The 24,280-nt window shown below is 39.6% G+C and overlaps 1 protein-coding gene across 1 annotated transcript in view; it reads right to left on the bottom strand.

The window, feature by feature from the left end:
- Rbcn-3A (rabconnectin-3 alpha) overlaps positions 1–24,280 on the bottom strand; it is a 668,488-nt gene that overhangs the window by 638,007 nt on the left and 6,201 nt on the right. The window contains exon 2 of the mRNA XM_075299033.1: positions 653–870. Coding sequence (XP_075155148.1) covers positions 653–870 — 218 coding nt within the window. The remainder of the gene's footprint in view (positions 1–652; positions 871–24,280) is intronic.

Raw genomic sequence — 24,280 nt, 5'->3', positions numbered from 1 at the left:
AATTTTTTCAGCAATTTTTTTATTGATAGTTCCGACTTTTTATAAATATTTATAACTCTTTTTTCTCTTCAGTTAACGATTTTCCGCGACCCATTTTTACCGATTGTTTATTAAAATGGCTTTATTTTAACTAAGCTTTAATGCAATCGATTGCACGTGGTCATTCACAAAAGAGAACTGAAGTTTATGATGGGTGTCACATTCAAGTGACGCAAAAATGTGCATGCTTTTAAGGCAAAGTTAAGCAATATAGAACAAACACGACACGTAAATATTTAGAGCAAAATTATTTTCTCAGAGAGAGCACATATGTTGATCTAAAAAACAAAAACAACAAACTATTGTAATGTTTATAAACATTTGACATATTGGCAATCAGTCATAGGGGTGTCCTATTCATGTGGCGGGTAGTGTATATATGTTTACTCCAAATTTCTAAATTTATATATGTTTACATTCACACATATTATTTTTATGAAACATTCATGTCCCAAACACAAAGGCATAGCTAAGGGCTCATGGGGTGCTAAGTCAGCAATTTGATTTGATTTGTAATTCAGAAATTTGATTCTCTAACGCAAACTCCCGAAGTTCTGTGCCAAATCGATTTATTTCCGTGAATTATTGAGAACTTATGTACTTATGGTGTTACCTGTAGTCCAAGAAGTGCGTAAAGTGTTTTTCCGTTTGCAATACTGGTGTAGGTTCAAATACACATATTTTATTTTCATATGCAGCAGCGATCTTCCCGGTGTCAGTACTGCAGTCCAAAGCTGATATCTTTACATATCCGTGCGTGGCTCCAGGAATTATTTGTACCCGTTCAAACGTGCTTGCCAGGACAACAATGTTGCATCCAGCTGCGTAAGCCTGTAAAGAAAATTTTTAAAACTCGTTATGTACATTTATGACATAAATAATGAATATATAAATTTAATATATTCATATATATTCGTACTCCTAGTGAGAAGAGAAATATTAGAAATGTAGTAAAAAACATAAAGTTTTTAATCCATCTATTATTATAACAAACATATACAACCAGTTATATTTAAAAATTGTTATCAACCTGTAGAAATCTTCGGGGCATTACTTTGATTAAGTTCTTATCGTTACGGAGAAAAGTTCTAGTTCTACATAGTATACTGGTAATAGATGGAATTTTAAGGGAAATGCTGAAGTGTAAACAGCGCTCCTGTGCAAATGAACTATCGGTGGAGACTGCCCTATATAACTTCGTACATAGCATTAAAAAGTCTTCCTCTGCAAAGATGTACACGCTATGTGAAAGAGCCTTGAACAACGTTAACATTAACACACTTATCTGATAAAATGAAGTACTTGTAGCAATAGAAGAAGGCAAAGTCTCTTTCAAAAACGTTTTTTGTTTTTGGATGGTTAGCACGACCACTTATTAAGAGAAATTTAGATTTTTTTGATTTATTTAAAAACAATTATTCTGAGTCCATAAATATATTTTGCCAAGGTCATGATTTAATTTAGTTACGCCATCAGCTAGTTGAGATTTCTGACAACTCAGGTAGACGTCGTCGGCGTAAATAAGTATTTTTGAGTGATCATGAATATTGGGCAGGTCATTGATGTACATGCAGAATAATAATGGACCTAGCATCGAGCCTTGCGGAACGCCAGCGATTAAATTTAGAGGCGTGGAAGATTTGTTTTTTATAACAACAGACCTGGTACGATATGTTAAGTAATTCGAAATTAGTTTTACTGCTGAATTTGAAAAGTTGAAATATCGTTCAAGTTTAAAGCAGAGAATATCGTGGTTGACGCAGTCAAATGCTTTCGAGTGGTCTAATAAGACTAACAGAGACAAGAGTCATCTATCAATGCTGGCACGTATATTTTCCGTTACATGAAATCGGTTTGAAGCACAGACAATAACGAGTTCTGTCGCAAATTATTTGGCAATGGATTATGCGTTCAAACGCTTTGCATAAATATGGTAAAATTGAAATTGGTCTGAATTCATTATTGGCATTTTGGAGTGGCATCGCCTTCACATATTTCCATCCCATTGGAAAACTTCCAGTCGTTATGATTGTATTGAATAGGTGTATTATATGTCTAACAACTTTGGGTAGAACAATTTTCAAAAATTTTGGATGGACATTGCCAATCAAACCGCATTAGATTTAACCATTGAACAGCTTTTGATGACGTCATCTGAGTTTATACATGAAAATTCAAATCTAGAAAAAGGCGGAAATATTCGCTCTGGATGTACAATTGATGTTGTAAGTTGTGGAGATATAAAAGATACAATATTAATAGTTATGCTTACGAATTTTTGGTTTATGTCTTCAGGATTTTCACTGACATTACTGTCCATTGTTTTTTCCAAACCAATTTCCTGTATTGTCTTCCATTTCATTTTTGAGTTACATATATTCATTTGAGTTACATATATTGCTACTCCTCCGCCAACCATAGATCTATCATTTCGACGTTGTAATCATACATAGCGAAAATAGTATTAGTGGCGGAGGGTTTGACCCGGTGTTGCCAGGCGATTTTTGATTCTTCACCCAAAAAACCCTAAATTGTTCTAGGCTTTTTTCAAAAACCCAAATTCGTGAAAAAAAATCCTGTAGTGATACACTTTAAAAATTAAATTTAACACAAATATATATACTGAAAGAACTAACAAATTCAATAATGCTACGAGTACAAGGAAGACGTGGAATGAAATAAAGAAAATTGGCATTATAAAGGCTACTAATCATAACTCGAACTTGGATGTTAACGTACTTAATGAAAAGTTTGTAAATATACCAATGCCTGAGGTGAATGCTGATTTCTATAGTTCTCGAAATGTAACTTCCACCTCTCAACGTGGTTTTAGTCTAAGGCAAGTATTTGATAATGAGATGCTCAATAGTATCATGACAATAAAGTCAAACGCTGTCGGTACTGACGAAATCTGTCCAAAATTTGTCAAGCTTATTATTGCGAGTATACTTAAATACATTACTCATACGAGGGCAGTTCGGAAACTTGTTAACTTGTTATCAATGAAAGAGAATAGTTAGTTTTTCAAAAATACTTTTATTTTTCAATATAATCTCCTGAAACTTCAATACACTTAGTCCAACGCTTTTTTAGCAATTCTATCCCTTGATTAAAATAGTTTTCCTCAAGCTCTTCAAAATAGTGGGTTACAATTGTAATTGCATCTTCATTTGAGGTAAAACGCTTGCCAACAAGGAATTTTTTTAGATTTGGGAACAAGTAAAAGTCACTGGGAGCTAAATCAGGAGAATAAGGTGGGTGATCAAGCAACTCGTACTTTAATTCGTTGATTTTAGCCATTGTTAAAACCCTCTTGTGCGCTGGTGCGTTGTCTTGATGAAAACTTATTTTTTGGTGTTGTAAGCCAGGACGTTTTTCTCGAATTTGTACATTTAATTGATCCAAAAGTTTGCAATAGTACTCTGAATGTATTGTTTTACCCTTTTGCAGATAGTCAATCAATAAAATACCTTTGAAGTCCCAAAAAACCGTTGCCACAACCTTACCAGCCGATTGAATTGTTTTTGCCTTCTTTGAGGCACTTCCTCCAGCTTCAGTCCATTGCTGGGATTGTTCTTTGTCTCTGGAGTATAGTGGTGGATCCATGTCTCATCAACAGTTATGAAACGACGCTTAAAATCCATTTTATTTCCCTTAAAACGATTCAAACAAGCTTGAGAAATGTTCATTCTTATGCGTTTTTGATCGACTGTTAACAAATGCGGCACCCATCTTGCAGAAAGCTTTTTCATCTGTAGTTGTTCATGCAAAATTAAATAGACTCGATCATTTAGCAATATCACGCACTGTTATTCGTCGATCATTTAATACCATATCATGCACTTTGGCTACAATTTCTGTTGTTGTTGCTTGTACGACCACGTTTAAATTCAGCAACCCAATTTTTTACTGTTGCATATGAAGGAGCACTTTCACCTAACACATTCACCATATCATTATGAATTTCTTGTCCCGATAAACCTTTTTTATGTAAATATTTAATGACAGCACGCATTTCTAATTTTTCCATTGTAAAAAAAATTGCAGATGCGTCTTTTTTGAACACCTGTTTCTATATGAAGGAGTTGTAAGATCGAAACAAAATTTAACATTTGTTCATAACAGAGATGGAGTTTCCAAAACACTTAACTTTTTTCTGTTTATACCGCGCTTTTTGTGCTAGGCTAAGAAGTTTCCGAACTGCCTTTGTATTATAAATACTATTATAACAACTAGTTCATTTACAACACTGTGGAAACTGGCCAAGATTATACCTGTTCCAAAGGGTACCAACGAATTCCTTCCTATTGCGATTTTACCATTTATCTCAAAAGTATTTGAAAGACTTGTTAATCTACAAATTCTCCAATATTTAACTGAACATAATATTACAACTGACCGTCAATCTGGATTCAGACCGAGGCATAGCTGTCTCACTGTCTTAGTACACACAAAAAAAATTTTTTTCGGATTCAATCACGAAATTAATTGATCCAATTAATTTTTTAATTGAAATGTCTTCAATCACGAAAATGATAGTATCAATCACAGTTTTAATTGGTCATAGAAAAAAATCTTGATTAAAATATTAATTGATTTCATTAGCAAATTTCAATTAATTTTTTAATTGATTCAATTAAAAATTTAATTGATGTTGATTGCAAAACTCAATTAATTTTTTAATTAAGAAATGTAACTATTTTCAATTATTTTCTCAATTGGTTTTTATTTGGATTAACAATTGATTGTTTGAAATACAGTTTTAATTAAAAATTAAAAAATATTCATCACTTTCTTTAACTGACTTAGTCTTCCGAATTTGATTAAAAAGTTAATTGTATCAATTAATGTTTTAATTAAAAATTTTTAAATTTTCAATCATCGACTTAATTGATTAATATTTCTATCTTGATTAAAAAGTTAATTGTATCAATTAATTTATTAATTGAAATTTTTTTCAACTTCAATTAACTTTTTAATTAGAAATATTTTGGTGATATTTTTTTCTGTGTAGACGTTGTAGAATCGATACGTAACAATGTTGACAAAAATGAAGTTTCTATTTTGGTACTGTTAGATCATTCGAAAACTTTTTACACTGTCCACTATCCGACCTTGTATTATAAACTCATCCATTTGTTTGCTTTCTCTGAATCTACTGTACGATTAATGTCCAGCTACTTGGAAGACAGAAAGCAACTAACCGTTTCTGGTAATAATGCATCGTCACAGGTGACAACAAAAAGGGGTGTTCCTCAGGGGTCCATACTTGCACCCTTGCTATATTAGATGTACTCAAATGATTTACCGAACCAGCTAGAACATACCAACATAAGAATGTATGCTGATGATGTCCAGCTATATTCATCTGCCACTACTGATACAATCGATAGGTGTGTAATGAATGTTGACAATGATCTCAACAAGATCCTGGATTGGGCGAATGGCAATGGCCTGGCTCTAAACCCCAATAAATCGAAGGCAATTTTGATTCATAAGAAGTCCAGAAGTGTGGGTTCTGGGTTACTGCCAAATAGAACTTGTCAGAAAGTGAAGAATCTTGGAGTAACTTTCAATGATAATTTAACTTGGTCTGATCATATGAATGCTAACTGCGGTAAAATATGCTGTATGTTGCGTAATCTTTGGTATACTCAATCGTTTACACCTTTTCGTATAAGACTGCTGTTGGCCAAATCCTAGGTTAGGTTAGGTTAAAGTGGCAGCCCGATTAAGTTTCAGGCTCACTTAGACTATTCACTCCACTGTGATACCACATTTAACTAAAAGTACCTATTACATATGGGCTCTTCTAGTTTTAACCACTGAACCTTCTTTTGTTGAGCCAACCAGATTGTTCCAGAAACATTAACAGGCTGCTTAAGTTAACGTTTTCCAGGTCCGCCAGTAATCTAAAGCTATGTGCTCCTAAAATTTGCTTACGCCTTACACAAAATGCAGGACACTCACACAAGAGGTGTTTAATTGATTCCTTTTCATCCGCATCATGACAGCTCATACAATAGTCATTATACTTCGCACCAATAGTTTTTGCCAAATCGCCTATCAGGCAGCGACCCGTTATAACAGATATCAGAAGTGATATCTGACGTCTCGAGAACACTAGCATATCTAGTGTGCGGATTAAGTTTAAATGGGGCCATATTTGCTTGGTGTCGTTACAGCCCTTGCAATTCTCCCACCGAACATTTGCCATCATGACAGCCTTCCCACGCAGTAAGAGCTTGCAGGTAGCCAGAGACATACCAACAGATTCTAGTTCCCCTGGAATATGTAAGGTAGTTCCTAGCCTTGCTAACTCATCCGCTTCGCAGTTCCCCGGTATGTTCCTATGGCCAGGCACCCATATTAGGTGAATATTGTACTGCTGCCATCTCGTTGAGAGATTTGCGGCAGTTCTTCATGCAAAATTAAATAGACTCAATCATTTAGCAATATCACGCACTGTTATTCGTCGATCATTTAATACCATATCATGCACTTTGGCTACAATTTCTGTTGTTGTTGCTGTTTTTGGACTCCACTGCGTGGTTCATCTTCAATGCTTGTAGGACCACGTTTAAATTCAGCAACCCAATTTTTTACTGTTGCATATGAAGGAGCACTTTCACCTAACACATTCACCATATCATTATGAATTTCTTGTCCCGATAAAGCTTTTTTATGTAAATATTTAATGACAGCACGAATTTCTAATTTTTCCATTGTAAAAAAAATTGCAGATGCGTCTTTTTTGAACACCTGTTTCTATATGAAGGAGTTGTAAGATCGAAACAAAATTTAACATTTGTTCATAACAGAGATGGAGTTTCCAAAACACTTAACTTTTTTCTGTTTATACCGCGCTTTTTGTGCTAGGCTAAGAAGTTTCCGAACTGCCCTCGTATTATAAATACTATTATAACAACTAGTTCATTTACAACACTGTGGAAACTGGCCAAGATTATACCTGTTCCAAAGGGTACCAACGAATTCCTTCCTATTGCGATTTTACCATTTATCTCAAAAGTATTTGAAAGACTTGTTAATCTACAAATTCTCCAATATTTAACTGAACATAATATTACAACTGACCGTCAATCTGGATTCAGACCGAGGCATAGCTGTCTCACTACCTTAGTAGACGTTGTAGAATCGATACGTAACAATGTTGACAAAAATGAAGTTTCTATTTTGGTACTGTTAGATCATTCGAAAACTTTTTACACTGTCCACTATCTGACCTTGTATTATAAACTCATCCATTTGTTTGCTTTCTCTGAATCTACTGTACGATTAATGTCTAGCTACTTGGAAGACAGAAAGCAACTAACCGTTTCTGGTAATAATGCATCGTCACAGATGACAACAAAAAGGGGTGTTCCTCAGGGGTCCATACGTGCACCCTTGCTATATTAGATGTACTCAAATGATTTACCGAACCAGCTAGAACATACCAACATAAGAATGTATGCTGATGATGTCCAGCTATATTCATCTGCCACTACTGATACAATCGATAGGTGTGTAATGAATGTTAACAATGATCTCAACAAGATCCTGGATTGGGCGAATGGCAATGGCCTGGCTCTAAACCCCAATAAATCGAATGCAATTTTGATTCATAAGAAGTCCAGAAGTGTGGGCAAGGTTAACATATTTGTGGGTTACTGCCAAATAGAACTTGTCAAGAAAGTGAAGAATCTTGGAGTAACTTTCCATGATAATTTAACTTGGTCTGATCATATTAATGCTAACTGCGGTAAAATATACGGTATGTTGCGTAATCTTTGGTATACTCAATTGTTTACACCTTTTCGTATAAGACTGCTGTTGGCCAAATCCTAGGTTAGGTTAGGTTAAAGTGGCAGCCCGATTAAGTTTCAGGCTCACTTAGACTATTCACTCCACTGTGATACCACATTTAACTAAAAGTACCTATTACATATGGGCTCTTCTAGTTTTAACCACTGAACCTTCTTTTGTTGAACCAACCAGATTGTTCCAGAAACATTAACAGGCTGCTTAAGTTAACGTTTTCCAGGTCCGCCAGTAATCTAAAGCTATATGCTCCTAAAATTTGCTTACGCCTTACACAAAATGCAGGACACTCACACAAGAGGTGTTTAATTGATTCCTTTTCATCCGCATCATGACAGCTCATACAATAGTCATTATACTTCGCACCAATAGTTTTTGCCAAATCGCCTATCAGGCAGCAACCCGTTATAGCAGATATCAGGAGTGATATCTGACGTCTCGAGAACACTAGCATATCTAGTGTGCGGATTAAGTTTAAATGGGGCCATATTTGCTTGGTGTCGTTACAGCCCTTGTAATTCTCCCACCGAACATTTGCCATCATGACAGCCTTCCCACGCAGTAAGAGCTTGGAGGTAGCCAGAGACATACCAACAGATTCTAGTTCCCCTGGAATATGTAAGGTAGTTCCTAGCCTTGCTAACTCATCCGCTTCGCAGTTCCCCGGTATGTTCCTATGGCCAGGCACCCATATTAGGCGAATATTGTACTGCTGCCATCTCGTTGAGAGATTTGCGGCAGTATATGGCCGTTTTCGAGTTAAGGAACACAGAGTCCAAGGATTTTATTGCAGGTTGACAATCTGAGTATATTAATGCCAACAATTTTTGGAATATTTCCTCTCAGCCAATTCGCCACCTCTCTTATTGCCAATATTTCAGCCTGAAAAACACTACAGTGATTAGGTAATCTTTTCGCTATTCGAAGTTCCAGATCTTTAGAATATACTCCGAAACCCACTTGTCCATCCAATTTGGAGCCATCAGTGTAGAATTCTATATATATTTTATTCCCCGGGGTCTGTGTACACCAGGCCTCACTGTTGGGAATTAGAGTTTCAAACTTTTTGTCGAAAAGTGGCTTCGCCAGAGTGTAATCCACTACGTTAGGCACATCTGGCATTATGTTATTTTGAGGACCGAACTGTGACCGTACATTTTTTCCGACTACAGCGATAGCCCGCGCAACCGCACAGCCGTTGTTGCAGCTGACTGTTTGGCCAAAAGGTCTAAAGGCAATAGATGCAGCATGACATTAAGGGAATCTGTTCCTGTCTTACTGAATGCGCCTGAAATACACAAGCACGCCATACTCTGAACTGTATCTAAACCTGTCGGTTGCCGGCCACCAGACTACAACACCATATAGCATTATAGGTCTAACCACTGCCGTATATAGCCAAGGCACAATTTTCGGTTTTAGTCCCCACTTTTTTCCTATTGCCTTTTTGCACGAGTACAAAGCTACCGTTGCTTTCCTCGCCCTTTCTTCAATATTAAGCTTAAAGTTCAGCTTCCTGTCCAAAATAACGCCAAGGTATTTTGCACACTCACCAAAGGGAATTTCAATACCCCCTAAGGATATGGCTTAACCGTGGGAGTTTTGCGATCTTTGCAGTACATGACTAGTTCTGTCTTTGGATTTTACCCCCTCTTTCGCCCATTTCTGTCATCCGGTGGGCTCTTTGTATAACATTTCTGATTGTGGATGGGAATTTTCCCCTGACTGCTAGAGCCACATCGTCTGCGTATGCCACCACTTTTATCCTTTCTTTTTCTAGGGAAACCAGAAGATTGTTTATAGCAACATTCCAAAGAAGAGGTGATAGAACTCCTACTTGGGGAGTGTTTCTGTTCACATACCTTTGTATGTTTGCTTGTCCTAGTGTGGCTAAAATACGTCTCTTCATTATCAGTTCGTCTAGCAACCTAAGTATACGTGGAACAACATTCAGAGTTGCCAGTCCATTTAATATCGAACTCGGATGGACGTTATTGAATGCCCCCTCGATGTCCAGAAGCGCCACGATTGTGTATTCATTGACAGATAGTGAGCTTTCGATAAAGCTGACTAGTTCATACAAAGCGGTCTCAGTAGACCTGCCCTTCGAGTATGCATGCTGTCGTTTCGAGAACAAACTTGAATCGACGCTAGTTCTAAGATAAATGTCTATCATCCTCTCCAGAGTCTTAAGTAGGAATGAGGATAAGCTGATTGGTCGGAAATCATTCGCCCTCGAGTGAGAGGCTTTTCCCGCTTTAGGTATGAAAACGACTTTTGTTTCCCTCCACTTTCCTGGGATATATGATAAGTTGATACATCCCTTATATATCGCCGACAACCAGGGGATAATATTGTCAGTTACTGCTTGTAACTCCGCCGGAGTAATTCCATCAGGTCCGGGGGATTTGAATGGTCCAAAGCTATTTAGCGCCCATCTTATTCTAGTTTCCGATACAATTTCCTCGACAGGAAACGACCGCTGAGCAACTGTGGCACCGCCAGTACATGGTTCAACCGTCTGATTTCCAGGAAAATGTGTGTCCAATAGTACCTCCAGCGTCTCCTCACTGGACGTTGTCCAATTGCCCTCCGATGTTTTAATGAAACCTGGAGCGGAGTTGGTGGATGCTAGAACCTTCCGTAGACTGGAAGGCTCGGACGTATTCTCAATACTGCTGCAGTAATCATTCCAAGAGTTATGCTGAGCATTTCTCAGTTCTCGCTTGTATCCTCTCAGATTGTTCTTGTAAGCGTCCCAATCCTCAGGGGCTCTGGTGGACTTTGCCTTGTTAAAGAGCTTCCTGCAGGATTTCCTCATATTACTTAATTCCGTAGAGCACCATGGTGGTCTACGGCATGCAGCTGAGAGATGATGTTGAAGGCCTTAGTAATCTGCTCCACTGCGTGTTCGATATCTTGCACATTTCTCACATTTGTCTCTGTTATTTCCGGTATCATCATATTGAACGATTCCTTATACCTATTCCAGTCAGCTTTCCTGACATTTGGCGGAAATATGGTCTTGGTGGTATGAACATCAAATTTGAAACTGATGTAGCGATGATCTGAGAAGCTGTGTTCACTTAAAACTCAGATATCATTTCATTCAGTTCTTGCGAGGCCAAGGTGATGTCCAAAACCTCTTGCCTGTTTTTAGTGACAAAGGTTGGGGCATCTCCCAGATTGGTACGCAAAATAAACCCTATTAGCGACTCTCACCTTGCATTAGTATCACTACTTCCCCATATACTATGATGCGCATTCGCATCGCATCCCATAATGAGTTTCGCCTTTGTTTCAGTGACTCTCCAACTAAGGTCTTAACGGCACATGGAGGCATCTCCCTGTCATGTCCCATGTAGACCGAAGATACCCAATATTTGCATTTGGCTATTTCTAAAATGGCAACGACAGTGTCTGCATTGCACATTGAAGGAAGCAGAAACAAGTTAAGCTCGTTTTTAGCAATTATACAGGCTCGATTTACATCATTACTAGTATACTGCAATGGTTTGAACCCCGGAGTACTTAATTCACATATTTTGTTTCTATAAACATATGTTCTTGAATAATAACTATGTCTATGTCCCCTTTCATCAGGAGAACTTTTAAGGCAGCACATGCACTTACAATGATGAAGATTTATTTGGATCCTTCGCAAGAGGATCCGCTTACTTCTGATTCAGACAGAGGCTTGTCCATTTCTGAATCCTTTAGCTGATCGTTTTTATATACCTTCATTTGGATATAATGAAAGCCTTAACATACACGGCCCTGAGACTTTACTAGATGTGGCAAAGACTGAGTGTTCAATATAGTCACTGCATGCCGTCTTGGTCCATCCACTTCATCCAAACGGCCAACTTTCCAATCAGCTGTTGGAAGATCTGGATTGCATCGTTTCAGCCTATTTAAAATAGATTCAGGGTCAGAAGGGTTTGCAGGTATCCACGCATGTGCTCTAGGTCTAGACGGTATGTCTTTCTTCTCGACTAACTCTAGAGCTGCTCCTTCCCAAACTTCATCAATTAGTATCAGATCAGCTTTAAAACATTCTATAGACCTCTGGTCCTCAAATGCGACTAGCTTAAATCGTCCTTGATACCAACCAGCCTCTTGGTGTCGAGGATCTGTGCGGGGAAACTTTTCCAGCACCTGTGAGTAGGCGACAGACAGAGCATTCTCAATTTCCCCCCATTTTTGATTTGGAACCATACCGTCCAATGCTCCTTTATTAATGATAGCCATCACAAGGCTGTCTTTAGCAACTGAGGCAAACGATCTTTGATCCCTTTTGCAGGATGGCAGCTCATCCGGCGATCGTTCCCTCTTCAGTCTCAAGAATTCCTTGAGCCCATTTTAAGGAATCGCTTTGTTTAGCCGACAGCGTGCTTGGGTCGACTGATCCTAACTTCTTTAGGATAAACAAAGCATTTCTGCGTTCCTTGAATCTCTTTCGTGAGGGATTACCTCCTTTTGATGTCGTTACCTTAGAAAAAGTTCGACTTGTCAGAGTGTCGCCACCTGTCGACCCGTCTACAGGTCGCCTAATTGGGCCTAACTCTTGGTCATTGCCCGGATTTATAATTCCAGTCGATACCCGTCCACTGGGCCCTGAAGGTAGCAACCCAGTGGTTGACTTTGAATTTCGCTGCATGGTGGCTTAATATCCCACCACACTTGAAATTTTTAGTAGGTACCTATTACGATGAGTTTATCCGCTATTAAAAAACACGTCCGTTCCGTTCGACGGTTGAATAGACATTTATATTTCTATAACGTCTTGTGAAATAATTAAAGGAAAAGATCTAAGGAATTGATAGTGAACCATTTTATATTAATAGTTTAATTAATTTAAAAAAGTAACCGTGGAAACAAACTGGGTTTCAGCTTGAAAACTGAACATAGTACTCGGCTTTATGTTTTTTTGTTTTTGTTAATAAAATTGAATTAAACTACATTGGTTTAATGTACAAAATTTTTTGGCGCTGTAGATTGTTATTACTTAAAATATTTAAAGAATCCCGAAAATTTTGAGGTCCCGGAAAATCCCGGGATTCTATATTTTGAAATGCCGAATACCGGGATTTTTAAAACTCGATCCCGAATGACAGCCCTAGTTATAAATTTACATTTTGAAATATTTTATACGTTATTTTGTAGTATATTATTGATGTTTCGTCGAACCCACGAATTTGTGTTGTTTTAACCAGGGCTGTGGAGTCGAGCCAATTTTGCTCGACTCCGACTCCAGCATTTTTCATAAGCTCGACTCCGACTCCGGAGTCGACTCCGGGTAATATAACTAAATCTCATTTTAATATAACTAATTTGTAGTTCTATTGTGGGGGTACCGTAAGTGGATCGATATAAAGTATCGTATTTATTTATGTGTGCAAAAAAGGTCTTAATTTCACATTAGATGCCAATTGAACTCTATATTTCAAATTTAGGGCAATATTTAATAAATAAAATAATGATATAAATACCCATCATAATATGAGAAGATACCAACAGTATATGTATTTGTGGACCAAAATTATTGATACTATCTCAAATCCTTTAAATTTGTTGCAAGCTATATAAAGGTTTATATTTCCATATGCATGAATTTGAATCTGAATCGATTTAGACAAAATTGTATATACTTCTACAAAATCGATGTACTTAAAATTTAAATCTAACGTTATGGGACGTAACACAATTTTAACGAAAAATAAAAATACAAGGAAAGTCTAAAGTCGGGCGGGCCGATTATAATATAACAGGTTGGCTGATAAGTCACCGGTCTGACACATAGATGGCGTCGCTAGTATTAAATGCATATTATTTTTATATAGTACCAACCTTTAAATGATTCGTGTCAAAATTTGACGTCTGTAAGTCAATTAGTTTGTGAGATAGAGCGTCTTTTGTGAAGCAACTTTTGTTATTGTGAAAAAAAATGGAAAAAAAGGAATTTCGTGTTTTGATAAAATACTGTTTTCTGAAGGGAAAAAATACGGTGGAAGCAAAAACTTGGCTTGAGTTTCCGGACTCTGCCCCAGGGAAATCAACAATAATTGATTGGTATGCAAAATTCAAGCGTGGTGAAATGAGCACGGAGGACGGTGAACGCAGTTGACGCCCGAAAGAGGTGGTTACCGACGAAAACATCAAAAAAATCCACAAAATGATTTTGAATGACCGTAAAATGAAGTTAATCGAGATAGCAGAGGCCTTAAAGATATCAAAGGAACGTATTGGTCATATCATTCATCAATATTTGTATATACGGAAGCTATGTGCAAAATTGATGCCGCGCGAGCTCACATTTGACCAAAAACAACAACGTGTTGATGATTCTGAGCGGTGTTTGCAGCTGTTAACTCGTATACACCCCAGTTTTTCCGTCGATATGTGACAATGGATGAAACATGGCTCCATCACTACACTCCTGAGTCCAATCGACAGTCGGCTGAGTGGACAGCGACCGGTGAATCGTCTCCGAAGCGTGGAAAGACTCAAAAGTCCGCTGGCAAAGTAATGGCCTCTGTTTTTTGGGATGCGCATGGAATAATTTTTATCGATTATCTTGAGAAGGGAAAAACCATCAACAGTGTCTATTATATGGCGTTATTGGAGCGTTTGAAGGTCAAAATCGCGGCAAAACGGCCCCATATGAAGAAGAAAAAAGTGTTGTTCCACCAAGACAATAAATTTTGGCAAAATTTTCTATAGAAATAAAATTGTGACTTAAATTTTTATAGAAATAAAATTATCAATAGAAATAAAATTTTGAAAAAATTTTGTGTAACAAACAAAATTTTGCAAAATTTTCTATAGAAATAAAATTTTGCAAAATATTCTATAGAAACAAAATTTTGACTCAATTTTCTATAGAAATAAAATTTTGACAAAACTTTGAAAAAAATTTCTGTCAATATTCCACATATGTATATGGCCTTAAAATAAAATTAAAATAAAAATAGTATCGATTGTTCGAAATATTTCAAATAAATTGATATGGGCATTAAAATGGATCGATCCAGCCCATCTGCTAGTCTAACATTCTAGTGCGAACTCGAGTGCGAAGGATTTCCGACCAATCAGCTTATCCTCATTCCTACTTAAGACTCTGGAGAGGATGATAGACATTTATCTTAGAACTAGCGTCGATTCAAGTTTGTTCTCGAAAAGACAGCATGCATACTCGAAGGGCAGGTCTACTGAGACCGCTTTGCATGAACTAGTCAGCTTTATCGAAAGCTCACTATCTGTCAATGAATACACAATCGTGGCGCTTCTGGACATCGAGGGGGCATTCAATAACGTCCATCCGAGTTCGATATTAAATGGACTGGCAACTCTGAATGTTGTTCCACGTATACTTAGGTTGCTAGACGAACTGATAATGAAGAGACGTATTTTAGCCACACTAGGACAAGCAAACATACAAAGGTATGTGAACAGAAACACTCCCCAAGTAGGAGTTCTATCACCTCTTCTTTGGAATGTTGCTATAAACAATCTTCTGGTTTCCCTAGAAAAAGAAAGGATAAAAGTGGTGGCATACGCAGACGATGTGGCTCTAGCAGTCAGGGGAAAATTCCCATCCACAATCAGAAATGTTATACAAAGAGCCCACCGGATGACAGAAATGGGCGAAAGAGGGGGTAAAATCCAAAGACAGAACTAGTCATGTACTGCAAAGATCGCAAAACTCCCACGGTTAAGCCATATCCTTAGGGGGTATTGAAATTCCCTTTGGTGAGTGTGCAAAATACCTTGGCGTTATTTTGGACAGGAAGCTGAACTTTAAGCTTAATATTGAAGAAAGGGCGAGGAAAGCAACGGTAGCTTTGTACTCGTGCAAAAAGGCAATAGGAAAAAAGTGGGGACTAAAACCGAAAATTGTGCCTTGGCTATATACGGCAGTGGTTAAACCTATAATGCTATATGGTGTTGTAGTCTGGTGGCCGGCAACCGACAGGTTTAGATAAAGTTCAGAGTATGGCGTGCTTGTGTATTTCAGGCGCATTCAGTAAGACAGGAACAGATTCCCTTAATGTCATGCTGCATCTATTGCCTTTAGACCTTTTGGCCAAACAGTCAGCTGCAACAACGGCTGTGCGGTTGCGCGAGCTATCGCTGTGGTCGGAAAAAATGTACGGTCACAGTTCGGTCCTCAAAATAACATAATGCCAGATGTGCCTAACGTAGTGGATTACACTCTGGCGAAGCCACTTTTCGACAAAAAGTTTGAAACTCTAATTCCCAACAGTGAGGCCTGGTGTACACAGACCCCGGGGAATAAAATATATATAGAATTCTACACTGATGGCTCCAAATTGGATGGACAAGTGGGTTTCGGAGTATATTCTAAAGATCTGGAACTTCGAATAGCAAAAAGATTACCTAATCACTGTAGTGTTTTTCAGGCTGAAATATTAGCAATAAGAGAGGTGGCGAATTGGCTGAGAGGTAATATTCCAAAAATTGTTGGCATTAATATATACTCAGATTGTCAACCTGCAATAAAATCCTTGGACTCTGTGTTCCTTAACTCGAAAACGGCCATATACTGCCGCAAATCTCTCAACGAGATGGCAGCAGTACAATATTCACCTAATATGGGTGCCTGGCCATAGGAACATACCGGGGAACTGCGAAGCGGATGAGTTGGCAAGGCTAGAGACTACCTTACATATTCCAGGGGAACTAGAATCTGTTGGTATGCCCCTGGCTACCTGCAAGTCATGCTGCGTGAGAAGGCTGTTATGATGGCATATGATCGATGGGAGAATTGCAAGGGCTGTAACGACACCAAGCAAATATGGTCCCATTTAAACTTAATCCGCACACTAGATATGCTAGTGTTCTCGAGACGTCAGATATCACTCCTGATATCTGCTATAACGGGTCGCCGCCTGATAGGCGATTTTGCAAAAACTATAGGCGCGAAGTATAATGAATATTGTATGAGCTGTCATGATACGGAGGAAAAGGAATCAATTAAACATCTCTTGTGTGAGTGTTCTGCATTTTGTGTAAAGCGCAAACAACCTTTAGGAGCATATAGCTTCAGATTACTGGCGGATGTGGAAAAGGTTAACTTAAGCAGTCTGCTAATGTTTTTAGAACAATCTGGTTGGTTCAACAAAGAAAAATAATCAAGAAGGTTCAGCGGTTAAAACTAGAAGTGCCCATATGTAATAGGTACTTTTAGTTAATGTGGTATCACAATGGACTGAATAGTCTAAGTGAGCCTGAATTTTAATCGGGCTGCCACTTTAACCTAACCTATAGAAATATGATCGTCTTCATATAGATTTTTGTACTTTTAATTTAGTGTTTTGGTAAAAAATACGAACATAGTACCCACCTTAAGAGTAAATTAAAAAGCAATTTTAAATTCAACAAGTATAAACGGCCGTAAGTTCGGCCAGGCCGAATCTTATGTACCCTCAACCATGGATTGCGTGGAAACTTCTACGAAAGACTGTCATCCACAATCGAAATACTTGGGTTGTGGTATCTTAAAACTTCTTAACATCGTTTTCTAAATTATGAGTTTAGACACAATTATATTAGACAAAAAAGTTATGTATAGTTAAGTCTAAAAATAATTACGAATCGATATGGACTTTTTGCACGGTAAGTAGAGGGCCAGAATTGAAATATGGGGGTCGCTTATATGGGGGCTATATACAATTATGAACTTGATATAGACCAATTTTTGTGTGATTGGAAATCGATTTATCTGAGGGATATATATATAACTATAGACCGATATGGACCTAGTTAGGCATGGTTGTTAACGACCATATTTATACTAGCACAATGTACCAAATTTCAACTCACTCGGATGAAATTTGCTCCTCCAAGAGGCTCCAAAACCAAATCTCGGGATCGGTTTATATGGGGCTATATATGATTATGGACTGATATGGACCACTTTTGGCATGGTTGTTAAATATCATATACGATCACCACGTACCAAATTTCAAGCAGATCGGATGAATTTTGTTTCTCCAAAAGGCACCGGAGGTCAAAGCTGGGGATCGGTTTATATGGAAGCTATATATAATTATGGGCTGATAGGAACCAATTCCTGCATGGTTGTTGGATACCATATACTAACATCACGTACCAAATTTCAACCGAATGGGAAGAATTTTGCTCTTCCAAGGGGCTCTGGAGGTCAAATCTGGGGATCGGTTTAAATGGGGCCTATATATAATTATGGACCGATTTCGACCAATTTTTGCATGGGAGTTTGAGGCCATATATTAACACCATGTACCAAATTTCAACTGAATCAGATGAATTTTGGTCTTCCAAGAGGCTCCGGAGGTCAAATCTGGTGATCGGTTTATATGGGGGCTATATATAATTATGGACCGATGTGGACCAATTTTTGCATGGTTGTTAGAGACCATATACTAACGCCATGCACCAAATTTCAGCCGGATCGGATGAAATTTGCTTCTCTTAGACGCCTCGAAAGCCAAATCGGGAGATCGGTTTATATGGGGGCTATATAATTATGGACCGATGTGGACCAATTTTTGCATGGTTGTTAGAGACCATATACTAACACCATGTACGAAATTTCAGCCGGATCGGATGAAATTTGCTTCTCTTAGACGCCTCGCAAGCCAAATCTGGGGATCAGTTTATGTGGGTGCTATATATAATTATAGACCAATGTGGACCAATTTTTGCATGGTTGTTAGAGACCATATACTAACGCCATGCACCAAATTTCAGCCGGATCGGATGAAATTTGCTTCTCTTAGAGGCCTCGCAAGCCAAATCGGAGGATCGGTTTATATGGAGGCTATATATAATTATGGACCGATGTGGACAAATTTTTGCATGGTTGTTAGAGACCATATACTAACACCATGTACCAAATTTCAGCCGGATCGGATGAAATTTGCTTCTCTTAGAGGTCTCGCAAGCCAAATTTGGGGGTCCGTTTATATGGGGGCTATACGTAAAAGTGGACCGATATGACCCATTTGCAATACCATCCGACCTACATCAATAACAACTACTTGTGCCAAGTTTCAAGTCGATAGCTTGTTTCGTTCAGAAGTTAGCGTGATTTCAACAGACGGACGGACGGACATGCTCAGATCGACTCAGAATTTCACCACGACCCAGAATATATGTACTTTATGGGGTCTTAGAGCAATATTTCGATGTGTTACAAACGGAATGACAAAGTTAATATACCCCCCTCCTATGGTGGAGGGTATAAAAAGCAATTTTATCATACTTAACGAACACTTAGTCCAACTCAACATTGTGAAGAAAAGAAAAACAAAAATATTATGACAAAAATAAATAAAAAAACATTTTATATCGCTATCTTACTCAACTAAACATTTTAAGGATTAGGCTACATTGGGCGTATTTTCGTATGCTTTTGATAATCCTTTTGTGCTTCATCGATTTAGGTAAAAATATCAAAGCATCCAAATTTTTATCAGATAAACGCGATCTTGTCATATTTTCGACGGGCCTTTTATCATTGCTTTTTATTTCAACCAAATTTGGCACGCATAATAAGAAAGCTGATTCTACAATCTGTGCAAAGTTTCACGTAGATCGGAGTAAAATGTTGACCTCTTTCACCTATACTCGTATGGCCGAATCGGCCGAAAGATATATATGGGAGCTATATCTAAATCTGAACTGACTTGTTTGATATTTTGCAAGATTTACGAGACTCACAAAACATATGAATATCGGAAATGTTAAAAAGATCGGTTGATAAGTACTTAATTTATGATCAGATCGATTATAAATATATATGGCAGCTATATCTAAATCTGAACCAAAATCAATAGGGATCGTCCTTCAGCAAAAAAACGACCCTGTGCCAAATTTGAGGACCATCCGACTAAAACTTCGACCTGTACTTTGCACACAAAAATACATCAACAGACAGACGGACATCGCTAAATCGACTCGTTATTTAGTTGTAACACGATCGGTATACTAAAAGATGGGTCTATGACTATTCCTTCTGGGCGTTACATACAAATGGACAACCTTATTATACCCTGTACCACAGTAGTGGTGAAGGGTATAAAAATGTACACAATGTAACACAACCCACAATTGACCGCCTATATTGGCGAGATCTAGCCAATATCCTTTTAAAATCGCCATTGAAAGGTAGTAATTGTATGAATGCCTCAAATTGTCCTATACCCCTAATAAATATGCATCGCCCGATAATAATTAAGATGATTGTGAATTAGAAGTATTATAATACATGATGAACCTCAATTTACTTCAATGCCTCTAAATCCCAAACCACAGCCGCGCGTTGAGGATTGTGTAATAGCGCTTTTTAATCAAAGCTTAGTAAATGTTTATGATCCTGTCTTTAGTTAAGTATGTTTGTGATATCAAGTTGTTTAGAGCATCAATAAATACTTTGAATGAAAAAAAGAAAAATGGTATGGAACAACTTTCTCTCTAAAACAATGTGGCAAAATTTTTTGGAAGATCAGCGTAAATTCGAGGGTTAAAGGTTCAAATAAGAGTCCTTCATTACAAGAGGGAGATTGAATCATCTAGAATGTCGACCTCGCACATTTCGATAGATGCTGCAACAATCTTCGGCAAACAATTTGTACTGCTGTTTAGCACATCGTGGTTGGCTCGATTGGTAATAATTAATCATTCTTATCCTTATAATGCATGTAGGTTAGGTATAGTGGCAGCCCGATATTTCAGGTTCACTTAGACTATTCAGTCCATTGTGATACCACAGTGGTGAACATCTCTCTTATTACTGAGTGCTGCCCGATTCTATGTTAAGCTCAATGACAAGGGACTTCCCACGGCGGCGGGTTCTACGCACCGGATTGACCCGATGGATACCAGCCATCGGTCAGCGGCTGCCACCTCAGTGTACGTGTTGTCTCGTCCGTTTTTTCGTGTTGGAGAAGGTGCATCCCGGGGAGCCTTCTCCGCCTGCTTTTGGTCCGAGCCGGGATAGAGGAAAACCCCGGACCATGGTACTGTGCCGTTTGCCGAAATCGAATTCACCATCGCTCGGTTTCGGTGAGGTGTAACCGGTGCATGGAATGGGTGCACTTCCGGAACTGCTCCGGCCTAACATCGCTGCGGGAGTATAGTCAAACTGACTTCGTGGCAGGATGCTGTGCCAGTGACAGCAGCAGTGGATCATCTGATTATGTGACCCCACCGACTTCTCCCGCACAACAATATTCTCCGCCGCAGCATCTTACACCGAATATTGTTGTACCAGTTCCGGAGAGTGCATCATTTTTGCAATTTAATTGCAACGGGCTCCGTGGTAAGATTAGTGAGATCGTAGACTTTATGAATCGGAAAAGGATAAGGGTCGCGGCGATCCAGGAAACAAAGCTGAATCCCACCTGCAGTCTACGACATTGTGATGGGTACAATGTCCTACGGAAGGATCGCACAAGAAATGGAGGTGGTGGCCTGGCTTTCATATTACACCGTTCCGTGCAGTATAGACATATCACGCTTGTGCTAGACACTAATGACCCGTACATGGAATGTATGGGGGTAGCAGTTAAGTGTGGGGCTGCCGAGATAGAGCTATACAATGTGTACATACCGCCGGTTGGTAGCTGTGCTCCTGGTTATAGCCCAAACATTGAGTGGTTGTTGAGCGGGCATAACCGATTGGTTCTAGGAGATTTTAATGCCCACCATGAACTTTGGCATTCTCTCCTGGGTAATGACCAGAGGGGCATAGCTTTGGCAGAGCAGATAGACGACAAAAATTGGCAAAATTTTTTGGAAGATCAGCGTAAATTCGAGGGTTAAAGGTTCAAATAAGAGTCCTTCATTACAAGAGGGAGATTGAATCATCTAGAATGTCGACCTCGCACATTTCGATAGATGCTGCAACAATCTTCGGCAAACAATTTGTACTGCTGTTTAGCACATCGTGGTTGGCTCGATTGGTAATAATTAATCATTCTTATCCTTATAATGCATGTAGGTTAGGTATAGTGGCAGCCCGATATTTCAGGTTCACTTAGACTATTCAGTCCATTGTGATACCACAGTGGTGAACATCTCTCTTATTACTGAGTGCTGCCCGATTCTATGTTAAGCTCAATGACAAGGGACTTCCCACGGCGGCGGGTTCTACGCACCGGATTGACCCGATGGATACCAGCCATCGGTCAGCGGCTGCCACCTCAGTGTACGTGTTGTCTCGTCCGTTTTTTCGTGTTGGAGAAGGTGCATCCCGGGGAGCCTTCTCCGCCTGCTTTTGGTCCGAGCCGGGATAGAGGAAAACCCCGGACCATGGTACTGTGCCGTTTGCCGAAATCGAATTCACCATCGCTCGGTTTCGGTGAGGTGTAACCGGTGCATGGAATGGGTGCACTTCCGGAACTGCTCCGGCCTAACATCGCTGCGGGAGTATAGTCAAACTGACTTCGTGGCAGGATGCTGTGCCAGTGACAGCAGCAGTGGATCATCTGATTATGTGACCCCACCGACTTCTCCCGCACAACAATATTCTCCGCCGCAGCATCTTACACCGAATATTGTTGTACCAGTTCCGGAGAGTGCATCATTTTTGCAATTTAATTGCAACGGGCTCCGTGGTAAGATTAGTGAGATCGTAGACTTTATGAATCGGAAAAGGATAAGGGTCGCGGCGATCCAGGAAACAAAGCTGAATCCCACCTGCAGTCTACGACATTGTGATGGGTACAATGTCCTACGGAAGGATCGCACAAGAAATGGAGGTGGTGGCCTGGCTTTCATATTACACCGTTCCGTGCAGTATAGACATATCACGCTTGTGCTAGACACTAATGACCCGTACATGGAATGTATGGGGGTAGCAGTTAAGTGTGGGGCTGCCGAGATAGAGCTATACAATGTGTACATACCGCCGGTTGGTAGCTGTGCTCCTGGTTATAGCCCAAACATTGAGTGGTTGTTGAGCGGGCATAACCGATTGGTTCTAGGAGATTTTAATGCCCACCATGAACTTTGGCATTCTCTCCTGGGTAATGACCAGAGGGGCATAGCTTTGGCAGAGCAGATAGACGACTCCACATTTTGCACGGTGAACGAAGAGGCCCCCACGAGAATTATGGGTGACTGCAGCAGTTCGCCAGATTTATCGTTAGCATCGCCTGGTCTGATAAATGACGTCTCCTGGGTTCGGACCACCTCCCCATAATTCTCACCATCAACCGACCCTCCGATTTCATAACCTCTGAACGCCGGACGTTTATTAATCAAAAGAAAGCCAACTGGGAAGGCTTCAGAGAATACACCGATCGCCGCTTCAGTGAGCTCCCGTCCCCCTCACATGTTCATGTTGCCCAGAGGGAGTTCCGGGACATCATCAACGCAGCAGCCGCTCGCTTCATACCCGCTGGTCGAATTGCCCAAGTGAGGCCCAACTTCCCAGCCGAAGCGGCGGGACTCGCAGACGAGCGTGATGAACGCCGTCGTGCTAACCCTGCTGATCCTAGAATCAGAGAACTAAATCTAGAGATTATTAAGATAGTCGACGAGCACAAGCGGAACACTTGGTTAGAGCACCTGAAGCAATGTAACTTAGGAACAGGAACTGGTAAATTGTGGTCAACAGTTAGAGCCCTCTCGAACCCCTCCACAAGGGATGATGAGATTTCAGTCACATTTGGCGACGTGACTGTGACTGATCAGAAGAGGTGCGCCAAATACTTCAACCGACAGTTTGTCGAGCATCCCGAGAGTGATAGAGCGAAAAGGAGAGCCACCCGTCGTGTACGTGGTCTCCGAGCCGATGACACACCACAATTTACTGCAGCCGAAGTTACCCATGTCATCAAACGCGCGAAACCATCTAAGGCGCTGGGCCCTGACGGAATTTCAATGCTAATGCTGAAGCATCTGGGAATACTGGGAGTTGAGTACCTGACCAGACTCCTCAATTTGTCTTTGGAATCACACATTATACCCGATGTCTGGAAAATGGGAAGGGTGATTCCACTACTGAAACCGGGCAAAGATTCGAGTAAAGATGAATCGTACAGACCGATATCCCTTCTTTCGCCAGTAGCCAAGACACTTGAGGCATTACTCCTCCCCAGCCTTGTGGAGAATTTTCCAGCTGCCCACCATCAACATGGATTCCGTAAGGTACATAGTACGACAACAGCCTTACATGCCATTTTGACACATATTAATAAGGGACTTAACCAGCCCAGGCCGTGTCATAGGACGGCCCTCGTGGCGCTTGACCTATCAAAAGCATTCGATACGGTGAACCATGCCACATTATTTGAGGACATGGAGAATACGTCCCTACCGGCAGGAGCGAAGCGTTGGGTGCTGAATTATATGTGTGGACGCCAGTCGTACGTGGAATTCAGGGACAGAAAGTCAAGACCGCGTAGAG

Source organism: Haematobia irritans, chromosome 3 (genome assembly GCF_050003625.1).
Source record: "Haematobia irritans isolate KBUSLIRL chromosome 3, ASM5000362v1, whole genome shotgun sequence".
In the NCBI taxonomy this organism is placed as follows: domain Eukaryota; kingdom Metazoa; phylum Arthropoda; class Insecta; order Diptera; family Muscidae; genus Haematobia; species Haematobia irritans.
Note: the sequence above shows the minus strand (reverse complement) of the source record. Positions and strands in the feature narration are given on the sequence as shown.